The sequence below is a fragment of the Terrapene carolina genome, unplaced genomic scaffold (genome assembly GCF_002925995.2).
Source record: "Terrapene carolina triunguis isolate 2854851 unplaced genomic scaffold, T_m_triunguis-2.0 Scaffold558, whole genome shotgun sequence".
Lineage (NCBI taxonomy): Eukaryota > Metazoa > Chordata > Testudines > Emydidae > Terrapene > Terrapene triunguis.
Genome location: NW_020664909.1, coordinates 2,176,404 through 2,190,320, shown reverse-complemented (window position 1 = coordinate 2,190,320; position 13,917 = coordinate 2,176,404). Strand labels below are relative to the sequence as shown.

General features: G+C 47.5%; 1 protein-coding gene across 1 annotated transcript in view; it reads left to right on the top strand.

Annotated features, from left to right (window-relative positions):
- The first annotated feature begins 13,445 nt into the window (after window positions 1-13,445).
- TOMM70 (translocase of outer mitochondrial membrane 70) overlaps window positions 13,446-13,917 on the top strand; it is a 28,677-nt gene continuing 28,205 nt past the window's right edge. The window contains exon 1 of the mRNA XM_026658999.2: window positions 13,446-13,730. Coding sequence (XP_026514784.1) covers window positions 13,461-13,730 — 270 coding nt within the window. The 5' untranslated portion in view covers window positions 13,446-13,460. The remainder of the gene's footprint in view (window positions 13,731-13,917) is intronic.

Below are 13,917 nucleotides of genomic sequence, written 5' to 3'. Positions count from 1 at the left end.
TACAGACACTCCAAACTGGGGGGAGCGCCCAACCAGACAGGACAGATGTACGTTAGAGCCGACTGCCAAGCAGATAGTCCCACACTGATCTGTCAACAAGAGGCAAAGGGGTTGTAGTTTCAAACATTCCCTGCCAAATTAACAAAAAAACCAATCCAACCCAATGCAGCCCTAGGCACTGCTTATATATAAGCCAATCCTTAGTAATCTATTTTAAACGAGGTTTCTTTTAATCTTTCCATTACAGAGATGCCCAATGTCACACAGCCTGGAGGGTGGCAAGGAAAATGTGTGTCCTAATTCATATTCATTGCTGCTGAGTGCATCAACTGTCAATAACAATGAAGAGTTGCCCACAAAAACATGCCTGGAAGGTGCATGGTCTGATATGAAACAGGCTTGTAATTTGGAGAAGGAGAATGGATATATTGACAGTGGTCAGAAACTGGCACAGCTGTTTATTGAGGCTTAACTGACTTCATGAAATAACTTTTGTCTCTGTTCTTCCAGATGGTATTAAAAGATATGCCCTGCCTGGCAGGAAGCAGGGCTCTCCCGAGAAATCTTTTTATCATCCATTGTGGGTGAGCAACATCAGACAACATGGAGTGACATTGGTTCACAGAATCTTAGAGTCTAAGGCCAGATCACTTGTCTTTCACTAAGGTCACTTCATCTCCCACAATCAAGGCTAGACTGGGCCTAGCACTGCTCCAGTGCACAAAGAAATGAAGTACAAGGGCGCAAAGAGCATAAACCTGCCCACTTGAGCCCTGGGCCAAGCACAGTCCCCGTGTTCACTGCACTCCTGGCAAGCGGGGACTGAGCCTACTGAGCACAAACAGTAGCACTGCATCCTCCATTCTAAATGGCTCCTACTCAAGGGCTCAAGTGGTGCAAGGACCATGTGCGGTCCTTCTGCTCTGGGGTGAGTTTCTCCTTCTATGGAGAGATCGGCCCAAAACCACAGTCTCACTCTACCTGGGAGTGTAGCACGCTGTCTTCAAATACTGAGTACCCATTCGCTGGCGGACATGTTTGCTGTAGGCAAATCTGCCATGGGATGCCCTTGTCCTAGAGGCGTGTATAGGAATAAAGTCCAACAAAGGAATTGCAAGGATCTCTGAGGCGACAGAACTGTTTGAAGGCCAAAGCTGCCTCCCCAGATGGGGCTGAACAATTGCTGGGCCCTGTGGGCCTGATTCTGTGTTGGCCTGGGCCTTGTGTAGTCATTTACAGCAGTTCAAACTGAGCACAAGGTGGGTTTAAAACACAAGCTACCATTCTGATTTGGTAGTATTTTCTCCCTTTGCACTGGTGTAAAGGGCTGCACAAGATGCAGGACAATGGAGAATCAGGCCCTAGAGACTCCGTGTGGAATTGTCCAATGGGGAAATAGGGGCAGAAACTACTGTGGGACTCTGAGTCAAAGTGGCTAGATGGTCCATTGCTTAGGGCATTAGCCTAAGACTTGGGAGACCTGGATTTGATTCACTGTTCCATCACAGACATCCTGTGTGACCTTGGGCAAGTTACTCATCCTGTCCGTGTCTCATTTCCCTGTCTGTACAAGGGGGATAATTGCATTTCCCTCCTCACACATTAAAGAGGTGCTCAGATACTTTGGTCATAGGGGCCTTAGATAGAAAGGCACGGCGCTGTATTTTGAGATAGAATTTGAAGGAACAGAGGATTTAATGTATTTGCAACATCTGTGCCTTTCCACCTACATGTGGGTTATAGACGACACTGGTTCATTGTGTGGATGCAAAGCCTTCCAAAGGCATCGCAAGTGTGAGTGATGGCCACCAAGAGTTGGCTGCGGTGCCTTTTGGCCTAGTATTGATGGGGCCTATGGGTTACTGGAAAAAAATATCAAACTACCTCAAACCTCCTGAATTGGACTTTTAGTCTGAGTCATTCAAACTCAAGAGCTATATACCATCAGCGTATTTATTGGCCTACTTGGATCTCTCAGCAGACATGTCAAGTCTCATTCATTAGCATGCTATCTCAATCTCACATCCATCCCTAAGCTTATCTCACTCATTCTGAGTAAATATATAAAGATTTAAAATATTTTTACTCAGGCACTGAAAGAGACAACACCACATCCGGGGCCTCAGGCACAGGGTTTAGTGCTTGGAAAGCCGCTTTCCAAGCTTGTGTACTGTGGTAACCATGGAGACTACTGGCCTTTGTTCTATACGGAGAGGAGGCTATACAGAGAAGTGGCAGGGTTGTGTGTGTGAATACTTGACGGTCAAAAAAATATGAGTTCACTCAAAAAACAAGCAGAACTTAATCGAAAGTTTTCAGGTTCTCAAAATACAGTTCAAAATTTAAACCACACTGGACAAATTCATGGCCCTTCATTGTCCCAGTGTGCGCTGTGTCACCCCAGAACTGTCCTGTGGCCATCAAGGAGAAAAAGATTTAACTCATCATCTGGAAAATGAAATACAATAGCAGAGCAATGTCTCCACAACCACAAATTCCTTTTGTACCTGTGGCGAATCCCCTCATTGATAAAGTAAGTCAAATATGTTTAATAATTATCATTTGCTGTTATTAATTATTTTAATTTATTATTAATTATTGTTCTTGTTATTATTAACCATAATAATCGTCTTCAGGGCACTTGACTTCCCCAGAAGTAATTTGCTTGCTTGACTGGGTTTTTTTTGGTAGTACAGTAGTTTATTCCTAGTACTTTGTCAGAAACTCTGTTTGCAATGTTCTTTCCGAAAGATTTGATTGTTTTTATGAATTAATTTTTATTGAGTCCAAGTTTTTCGGTTTTCTGTACAGTTTTCAATGTGTCCTGATGAGGGTTAAATATTCATTAATTCATTGAGCTGATGCCTTTATCCAAGGCAACAGGATTATTAAAATACTGTATGTTACACAGACACAAACTTGCAATCCTTATATCACATAAAAAATCCACTCACTATGTGTATCATATTATTAACATATATGCTTGTGAAAATCTGTTATACTGTTCGGATGTATTTTGTCTATTAATTTCCCATTATAATATTTAACTTTGGTAAAATATTCAATTTTTTATTTATTACACCTTGTTTATGTACAAAATAGAAATGTTTTTTCCCTAGGTGACATGTGCAAAAATGAAAGTTACAACTCTGCTTGCATAGCACAATATTCCTTTTGCAACTGCAGCCAACCTGAGCCCCCTGTTTAAAGATATCTTCTCTGATAGCCAGATCGCCCAATATTATGCATCTGTAAGAACCGAGTCAACATGTATGTTGAATGGTGCCACTACTCCCTATTTCCAAGTGTCTTGTGAGGCAAATAAAGACTGAAGCCTTTTCTCTTTCTGTTGATGGCTCTAATATGACACAAGCTTAGAAAAAATGAATTCACTGACAGAGATCCAGAAACATTTTGTGACAAGACAGTTACTTGACTTATGCCTCACTACTGGCATTCATACAGCCACTGCAAAAGAAATCTTTTCCAAAATTGATGGGAGAATGACATTGCATGAGATATCATGGGATAACTGTGTTGGGTTTTCTGTAGACAATGCCAGTGTAAACATGGGTATGAATAATTCAATTAAAACACTGCTTTAAAGTAAGAATGCATATGTGTATTTCATGGGATGTCTATGCCACATCATCCACAATACCGCTGTGCTGGTGCTACACAGTTTTCTAAAATGTCAGAATTTGATGTTAAAGATGAATGTATTGATTTCTACTATTCCTTTGACAAAAGAACAAAATGAAAGTAATTCTTGGAGGAGTTCTGTCACTTCTGTGATGTTGGAAACAGTGTCTGAAGCATGTTCATAGTCAATAGCTTCGCCTGGAAATAGTTAGTAACAGATTGTTGCAGCAGTATGCAGCTCTCAAAAGCTACTTTTTGTCTGTTGATGATAGCTGTGCAAGGTTCAAGAGATTTAAGTTTTGCTTTCAGGCGGGTGGGGTGGTCACGAGTTATATGGGCCCATAGTGCCCGGGCTCCAGCAAATTCAGGGCCCGGGGGGCCTGGCTCCACCGATGTTCAGGGCCAGGTCTCTCCCCCGTCCCCGCCTGCCGCCTTCTCGAGCCTCCCCCGGAGCGGCCCCAAGCTCACCCGCGCGCCTCCCCCGAGTGTCCATGCCTGCCCTAGGCAGCAAGTGGCTGCACCCTGCAGCTCTGCGCTGCGCTCCCTCGCCGGCCGCTGCTGGCTACAAGGGAGCGGTGCCGGGGGCAGGCTGAGACGGCTGCTGCACCTGCGGAGGGAGGAAGGGAGTAGGCGCATGGCAGCCACCCTCCTGGCAGGCAACTCCGAGTCGACTCCGAGGTGGGGAGGGGCTTTTCCTGGCTAGACCTCCTGAGTAGCAGCCTGGGGGGGCTTGGGTGAGTGTCATGCCAGGAGGGCTGGGGGAGCTTGCTGCTTCCAGCGGGGAGAGGGCTGGGGGGAGTCCTCCTCTCTGGCCCCAGCCCCTGGGCAGCCTGTCTGCTGCACCCCAAACTTCTCATCCCTGGCCCAGCCCCACGCCCTGCACTCCCTCCCGCATCCCAACCCCCTGTCCCAGCGCTGAGCCTGCACCCAGCACCCAAACTCCCTCCCAGAGCCTGCACCCAAACCCCTTCCCAGAGCCTGGACCCAGCACCCAAACCCCCTCCCGCACCCAGCACCCAAACTCCCTCCCAGAGCCCGCACCCAGCACCCCAAACCCCCTCTTGCACCCCAACCCCCTGCCCCAGCCTAGAGCCTGCACCCAGCACCCAAACTCTGTCCCAGAGCCCGCATCCCTTTCGTACCAAACTTCCTCCCAGAGCCTGCATCCCCTCCCGCACCAAAACTCGCTCCCAGAGCCTTAGGCAGATGTGTGTGTGGGAGCGGGACTTGGACCCGTTCTGGGCACTGTGACGGGTTCGGTCACAGAGACCCCCTTGGGACTGTCACCTGACGTACTGGAATTACCTCTGAGCCTGTTTTCCCTGCTAGCTTGGGACTCCAAAACCCTGCCTTGTTAAGCCAGACACGCTAGCCTGCTGCAACACAGACCCAGGTCTGGTCCACGCCCCCAAAGCTGCAGACTTTAACCAAAAACTGCTCAGCTGGTCACCTATCTCCAGCACCCAGACACCCAGCTCCCAATGGGATCCAAACCCCAAATAAATCCATTTTACTCTGTATAAAGCTTTGTACTTTATACTCTGTATAAAGTTTTGTACTTGAGATCTGGGGGAGCGATAGCTCAGTGGTTTGAGCATTGGCCTGCTAAATCCAGGGTTGTGAGTTCAAGACTTGAGGGGGCCATTTGGGGCAAAAATCTGTTTAGGGATTGGTCCTGCTTTGAGCAGGGGGGTTGGACTAGATGACCTCCTGAGGTCCCTTCCAACCCTGATATTCTATCTGCTCACAGTGCACACCCTAGCCCCAGCTGGTGCTTGTAACTGCAACACAGCTTGAGTGTGATATGTGATGAGATCTGTGCTGCTCCCAGCTTCCACCTTTGGGGCAGGGAGTTTGTTTATAACCAGAGTCCAGGTGATTAAGATAACAACAGGCTTGTCATTACATTACATTAAATTAAGGATCCTTAGATGATCCTGAAAGCATTGCCAGGCACTCCAGTTAAAAGATAGGAAATGAAGGGTAGGAATAAATGATGAGAATGGAGAGAGGTAAACAGTGGGGTCTATACTGGGACCAGTGCTGTCCAACATATTCATAAATGATCTGGGAAAAGCGGTAAACAGTGAGGTGGCAAAATTTGCAGATGATACAAAATTACTCAGGATAGTTAAGTCCAAAGCAGACTCTGAAAAGCTACAAAGGTATCTCACAAAACTGCGTGACTGGCCAAAAAATGGCAGATGAAATTCAATGCTGATAAATATAAATACAAAATAATGCACATGGCAAAACATAATCCCAACTACACGTACAAAATCATGGGGCCTAAATTAGCTGTTACACGTCAAGAAAGAGATCTTGGAGTCATTGTGGATAGTTCTCTGAAAACATCTGCTCAATGTGCAGCAGCAGTCAAAACAGCTAACAGAATGTTGGGAATCATTTGGAAAGGGTTAGATAATAAGACAGAAAATATCATATTACCTCTATATAAATCCATGGTACGCCCACATCTTGAATACTGCATGCAGATCTGGTCACCCCTGCTCAAAAAAGATATATTGGATTTGGAAAAGGTACAGAGAAGGGCAACAGAAATTATTAAGGGTATTTAATACCTTCCATATGAGGAGAGATTAAAAAGACTGGGACTTTGGAAAAGAGATGACTAAGGGGGGATATGATAGAGATCTATAAAATCATGACTGGTGTGGAGAAAGTGAATAAGGAAGTGTTATTTACTCCTTCACATAACACAAGAGCTAGGGGTCACCCAATGAAATTAATAGGCAGCAGATTTAAAACAAACAAAAGAAAGTATTTCTTCACAGTCAACCTGTGAGACCCTTTGCCAGAGGATGTTGTGAAAGCCAAAACTATAACAGGGTTCCAATAAGAACTAGATAAGTTCATGGAGGATAGGTCTATCAATGACTATTAGCTAGGGTGAGCAGGGAACTAACACCATGTTCTGCATGTCCCTAGCCTCTGTTTGCCAGAAGCTGGGAGTGGGCAACAGGGGATGAATCACTTGATGATTACCATGTTCTGTTCATTCCCTGTGAAGCACCTGGTATTGGCCACTGTTGGAAGAAAGGATACAGGGCTAGATGGACCATTGGTCTTACCCAGTATGGCCATTCTGATGTTCTTATATAGAACCTAGATGCATCTTCTCCCTCCGCTGTACCCCACTAGACCCCACTCCCCTCCCAGAGCTGGGATAGAACCCAGGAGTCCTGACGGGGTCTCTCTCGCCGCAAAATTAGTAACAAAGTAAGAAAACACATTACAATTTTAAACCTAACCAGTGTCCCTTAAGTGATTTACCACAAGATGTCAGGACATGTTAGTATTAGAGCTGAGCGGGTTTAATATTTATTTAATTTTCTTTCTTGTATATAGGAATTAGATACAATGCTCCTGTCTGCTAATTGCTAAGTTATCTGCCAAAAATATAGAGTTTTCAAGTGTCTAAGTAGCCCCACGAATCACAGTTAAAGTTGTGCCCCCACACCAAAATCTGAAATGGCGCCCTTGATTGCAAAACAGAAGTTCTTTTGTGCAGCCAGAGCATTCTATGCCTGTGCCAAGTATGCACAGGAGAAGCTATCTTTGAATGATGAAATGTTAAAGATGGCAGCATTTCTGAACTTTGATATGAAGGAAAACTGCACTTCTAAATAGGTTGAGCACTTTGTTGGCAGATACCAGCACATGTTCAATCTCTCTCCACCTGAGATAGAGAAGTTGTAACAGGAGTTTGTTGATTACCAGTTGCTGCAGAAATCAGATATCCCTTAGCATGTATGGCAGTGATCACCAACTCGTAGATTGCGATCAACTGGTTCATCCTGGAGCCTCTGCCAGTCGATCGCGATCTCTGGCTGCTAAAAGTCCAGCGGCGCAGTGGGGCTATGGCAGGCTCCCTGCCTGCTCTGGCCCCATGCTGCTCCCAGAAGCGGCCAGCATGTCTCTGTGGCCTGGTGGGGGTGGGGGGAAGAGTCCTGATTCCAAAACTCCCATTGGCCAGGAACTGTGGCCAATGCGGGGGCGGCGCTTGTGGTCCCCAGGGGGAGGTCTCCACATTTGTGGCCCTAGGGGAAGGTCTCCGCGCACTGCCCATGCTCACAAGCACAACCCCCTCAGCTCCCATTGGCCACAGTTCCCAGCCAATGGGAGCTGCAGAGTTGGTGCTGGTGGGTGGGGGCCTCCGCCCCCCCAGGGGCTGCAGAGACATGCAGACTGCTTCCGGGAGAGGCGTGGGGCCAGGGCAGGCAGGAAGACTGCCATAGCCCCGCTGCACCACCGACCAGGAGCTCCCTGTGGTAAGTGTCTCCCGGCATGAGCCTACACCTCACACCCGCCCCTGCACCCCAGTCCGGAGCCCCTCCTGCACCCAAACTCCCTCCCAGAGCCCACATCCCTCACCCCCTCCCGCACTCCAATCCCCTCCCGCAGCCCGGAGCCCTCTCCTGCCCCCATCTGTCTCCCAGAGCCCTCACCTCCTCCCACACCCCAATCCCTTGCCCCAGCCCAGAGCCCCCTCCTGCACCCAAACTCCCTCCCAGAGCCAACACCCCTCACCCCCTCCTGCACCCCAATCCCCTGCCCCAGCCCGGAGCCCCCTCCTGCACCTAAACTCCTTCCCAGAGCCTGCACCCCTCCCGCACCCCTGCCCCAGGCTCAGCCCGGAGCCCCTTTCCACACTCTGAATCCCTCGGCCCCAGCCCAGAGGCTGTACCCCCTCCCACACCCCAACTCCCTGCTCTAGCCCGGTGAAAGTGAGTGAGGGTGGGGGAGAGCGAGCGACGGAGGGAGGGGGGAATGGAGTGAGTGGGGCGGGTCCTCAGGGAAGGGGCAGGGTAGATCCTGAGTTGATCTTAAATTCAAAAAGTGATCTTGTGCGTTAAAAGGTTGGAGACCACTGGTGTATGGGATGAGGCAGCACTACAGACTGACCCAGATAATACTACTGTGCAATACAGGATGGACACTGTATGGACATATCTTAGAAATGTCAAAAACACTTGTGGTCTTCTCAATTTCCCATTACTGTCCAGGGTTGCTAGACATCTTAATTTTACCCCACTCAAATGCGGGAATGGGGAATGTGTTCAGTCTTGTTCAAAAGAATAAGACACCATTCAGACCAAATCTTGAACTAGATGGGATACTGTCCTCTATTATCCAAGTAAAGCTATTATCCAAGTAAATCCTGAGCCACGTTTCAAGTTTGAGCTACCAAAAGAAATTATAAAATAGCAAAGGAGGCCACATGCAATATAACAAAGCACATGAATAAAACGCAAAACCAAATTAGATATTAAAAGAAATGTGGAATTTTTCTATGGTTTGTTAGCTTCAAATTAATTAAATTCAATTTAATTGTTTTATTTATTTTTACATTAATTTAATGTATTGTTTGGTCATGTTTTATTTTAATTAATTTATTTTGGAATCTGATTATTTTAGTTTCCTATAAATATAATATGAGCAATAATATATAAACCAAATAATATTTGTACTGTAAAGTGTTTTCCAAATGGATGATCACTAAGACAAGGTGATATGCAAAATAAGGTTTTCTTTTTTGTTAGGTTTACATAAAAACAGTTTATTTTTTAATATATCTCTTGTTCTGTCCACTGACTTTGTTCCTAAACCAGGGGTTATTAATTCTGGTCCTCAGAGATCTCCAACCATCCAGGTTTTTGCTCCAACCAGCGAATCATTATTTTTATTAAAATCCACTGGTTTGCATTGCATATAGAATTCTCATGTGCTCTAGAGTCTAGACTAATATGAACTAGGACATTTAAGTGTTTTATATGCAATATTAAGCAGTGTACATTTTAAAACAAACTATTAAGTGCTGGTTGGATTAAAAACCTGGACTACTGGATGTCACCAAGGACCAAAGATGAGAGTCCCTGTCTTAAGCAATGACCTAACACACCACCTGGAAAGTCTCACTCTCTGGCCTTGAATCTCACTCTTTGGGGCTGTAAATCTCTCTCTTAAGGACAGCCAGCCCTTGGCATCTCTGTCTCAGGCATATGCTTTTCTCATTATGAGGAGGGAGAAATCAGTCTAAATCCTTCTCTGCCTACCACAGGGATCTCTCTGTGTGTACTGGGGAGCGAGGAGGTAAGGGGCGAATTCTGTGCTGCTCAAGCACACCATGAGTTGGCAACTAATATTGTTTTTATGGCTATATGCCAGTGCATACTTGGTTCAAGGTGTTTAGTGCCAGCTTCTAAAGGGGAACGGACTCCTTTTCAGTGAGAGTCCAGCCAGTTTTCTTGTCTACAGAATCACTAAGGGAAAGACAGAGCACGAGTATGTTGGCCAACATTTTGGTAGAAAAGAAAAGAATGGAGAAGAAAAGAAACAATGGTTAATGCAGCCTGGTCAGGGAAAAAACAGAGAGGGGTAATACCCTGTCATGGTGATCATGTCGATAAGTGTCATAACACATCAGCACAATGGGGCAGAATAACAGTTGCATGTGCAACCTTCATTTTGGTATCACCTGACTTTCAAGCGTTTTACTCTGCAATCTTAACAGTCTTTGATCTTTGTAATCATTGGCACTTTTATTTGGAATAATGATCAAAGTTCTTTAAATAGCTCATTTCTCTCCCACCTATAAAGAAAGCCAACAAGTTACCTGCAGGGTGCAAAATGCTTAGTACAGCTGAGCAAAAAATAATAACAGAGCAAACTTTCCTATTTGCCCTTAGGTGAGTGCTCCAGGTGAGCAAGCGGAGGCAGCAATGGCAAACTTTCCACTCCCTCCAGTCAGACCTCCAAGCAGGCAAGTACCATCATCATCCATGTCCAATGGTCATCTCCCACCCCTGAGAGAGTCAAGCAAGCAATCACCAGCATCATTATCATCTATGGCATCTGCTCCCCTCCCTCCATTAAGAGCTCCAGACAAGGAAGCTTCTTCCTCCTTTTCCTCCTGCTCCTCGACCACAAAGGTTTTTCTTCCTCCATTGAATGTTTTAGACAAGAAAGAAGCGGTAACAATCAAACCCCCTTTTCTCCCTCCACTGAGTTCTTTCATTGAACATGCAGAATCAACAGCATCACCAGCAAACTTTTCTTTTCAGGTGAGTGCTCCTTTCAAGTCAATGGCAGCACCAATGGCACCTTTCTCAGGGGAAGGTGTGACATGCCCCGGCGTGCAATCCAGACTGTAGAACCCGTGTCCCCTTTAACTCTCCTGCCCAGACTGTCTCTTACATTGCTATGCCAGTGAACTACAAACCCCTCCAGGCTCTGTTCACTCAGCCATCAGCATGCAGAGGCACACCCACCTAAATTGCATGAAGGCTCTCCCAAGCCACATGAACTGTATATAGGGAGACACCAGCAAATTCCCCCAACCCCAGCCTTACACCCCAGAAATGTGCATCTTACACAGCTCAAGACCTTCTTGATCAATGTAAGCCCATTTATTAGTTTGCCACTCCTTCAAGGGTACTGGACATGCCCCAGCTTCTGTAATCTGGGCAGATCCCCCAAGCACTTTAAACCACTGATTCTCAAACTTTTGTACTGGTGACCCCTATCACACAGCAAGCCTTTTAGTGCGACCCCCTTTTAAATTGAAAACACCTTTTTATATATTTAACACCATTATAAATACTGGAGGCAAAGCGGGCTTTGGGGTGGAGGCTGACAGCTCGCGACCCCCCACATAATAACCTCATGACCCCCTCAGGGGTCCCAACCCCCAGTTTGAGAACCCCTGCTTTAAACAAACTCACTAGTTTAGATTAAACCTCAAAATAAGTTTATTAACTAAAGATAGATAGATTTTAAGTGATTATCAGTGGTAGGCATAAAGGTCAGACTTGGTTACATAAGAAATAAAAAATAAACATGCATTCTAAATCCTAAACTTTATCAGGCTAAGCAAGATTTCAATCAAACAGTTTTTCTCACCCTACTGGATGTTGCAGGCAGTTTTCAGTTCACAGTTCATATTAACTAGACAGCTTTCTAGTTAGGTCCATCCCTTCCACCCAGTTCAAAGAGACTTCTCTTTGTCTTCCAAACAATCTTACTTCCAGGTGTAGAGATGGGGGAGGAGAAAGCAGCCCCGTGGTGATATCACTGTCCCTCATTTTCTCCAGGTGCTAGAAAAATCTATGCTGTGTCATGGGATTAGACTGCCCCGATAGTGTACATGCTCGAGCAACTGTCTTTGTTTAAACTCCCCTGCTCAAGAATAGCTGGTGATGGTCGCTTAACACCTGGCTGCGTGTTGGTCACTCTTTTGTTATCTCTGAGGAGCTAATTTGTGAGCATTTCCCAGACTCTCAACCTATTTCAGTAACCAACATATAAAGCAAAATCTCATAACTACATATACAAAGAGGATACATGCATTTCAACAGGATAGTAACACTCAACAGATTATAACTTTCCAAATGATACCTCACAAGGCATATTTTGTACAAAACATATCATAATCATATAACAGTGTTGAATAGGTGGGTACAGGGGGTAACATGGCATACAGTATGTCACAGAAGGTGCCATGCAAAAAAATAGCTGCAGTGATTAATTTTCCTTCTCTTTCTGTTGTTTGGAGATAGGAAATAGTTGAGGAAGGGGCTGCTGAAAAGCTAGGAACAATTTTTGTAAGTGATTTCTCTCAGCACAAACTGGAGAGCCAGCTTCTCCAGTTTGCTAAAACATCTTTCTGCTAGGTAAACAGTGCAAAGTTGCCATAAAATGGCTGGCAAAGCCAGTGGAGAATTCCCTCATGAGCTAGGGAACTATCTGCTAGTGTAAAGCTGGTGGAGATGCCAGAACTGTCTCCTATGTCAGCCATGGACCAGCCATAAGAAGAAGGAGGGGTGTGGCACGGCTGGTTGTAATTGGGGCTGGGGAGAGGGCATGGCAGAGTAGAGCTCTCAGACATCTGATTCTTCAATGGTGTCTAGTCCCTGATGGACCTCACACCGGTGACGTAAATTAGGGCTGAACCTCTGAGTTATATAATGTTATATAAATACAGGAGAATCACAGCTTTTATTTAAGAAAAAAGTCAGTTTCCATCCTCTACGGGAATGGCTCACCACCTTTCAGGATCTATCCCAATACAACTGAAGTCTCATTGCACAAGGTTGCCAATTCTTGTGATTTTATCACACATCTTGTGATAGTTGGGATTTGCCTGAAAGCCCCAGCTCCTGGAGTCATGTGATTTCAGGAGAACCTCTGCTTTCATTTAAAAACAACAACAATCCAGTAAATTTCTAGTGCTCAGGGCTGCGCAGAGTAGCTTGAAAATGCAAACCCTAAAGTCTCAAAAGACAGAAGGCAAATAAACGGGACCCAGCACAGCACCCATTGTTTTTAAGAAAACCTCCTGAGTTTGGGGGCCAGACTCTGATTGTTGAACGCTTGGGGCTGGCCACACTGCATTAGCATCCACGCCCAGCAGCCTGTGTCCTCACCCTAGCCTGGTGCATTAACTGGGGTGGGGAGGATCCGCCTTCCCCTGTAGGATGCACTCATGCTAGTAGAAGCAGAGTGTTCCCTGCTCTCCCCGCTGAACTCCTAGGGGGGAACCACTGCACTTACCCCTCTCCGCCGGCAGGTGGCGCCGACGCGTCTGTGTCTGAGCCTGGGGGAAGGGGCTGGCACTGCACGTACCCCACTCCGTCGGCAGGTGGCGCCGCCGCCCCTTGTCTGCGGCGAACCCGGCCGCGCGGCGCATGGAAGTGCTTCCCCCTGACCCCTTCCCGGCATGCCGCGGGTTTCCGGTGACCCCTCTCTCTGCTCCCTCCACCCTCCCCCCGGCTGGCGCTGCGAGCGGAGCGGGGATCATGGCCGCCTCGAAGCCCGTGGAGGCCGCTGCTGTGGCGGGGGGAGGTGGCGGCGGCGGCTCCGGCTCGGGGCTGCCGCGCTGGCAGGTGGCCCTGGCGCTGGGGGCGCCGCTGCTGCTCGGGGCCGGCGCGCTCTACCTGTGGGCCCGGCGGCGGCGCCCGGCGCGCGGGAAGGGGCCGAGCGAGAGGAAGACGCCGGAGGGAAGGGCCAGCCCGGGCCCCGCCGCCCCCGGGGGCAGCCAGCCCGACGGGCCCGGGCACGAGGAGATGGTGAGGGGGCGGGGCGAGGGGGCCCGGCCGCGGGGGGGGGCGTGTCTCGGGTCATCGGGGCCGGGACGGGGGTCGCAGCCCCGGTTCCCCCCTCCCACCCCCGGGTTCCGCGGCGCCCAGCCCCGCGCTCCGTTGAGCAGCCCGGGCAGGGGCAGGGGCGGAGCGAGGAGCCGCCCTGGGAGTTGGT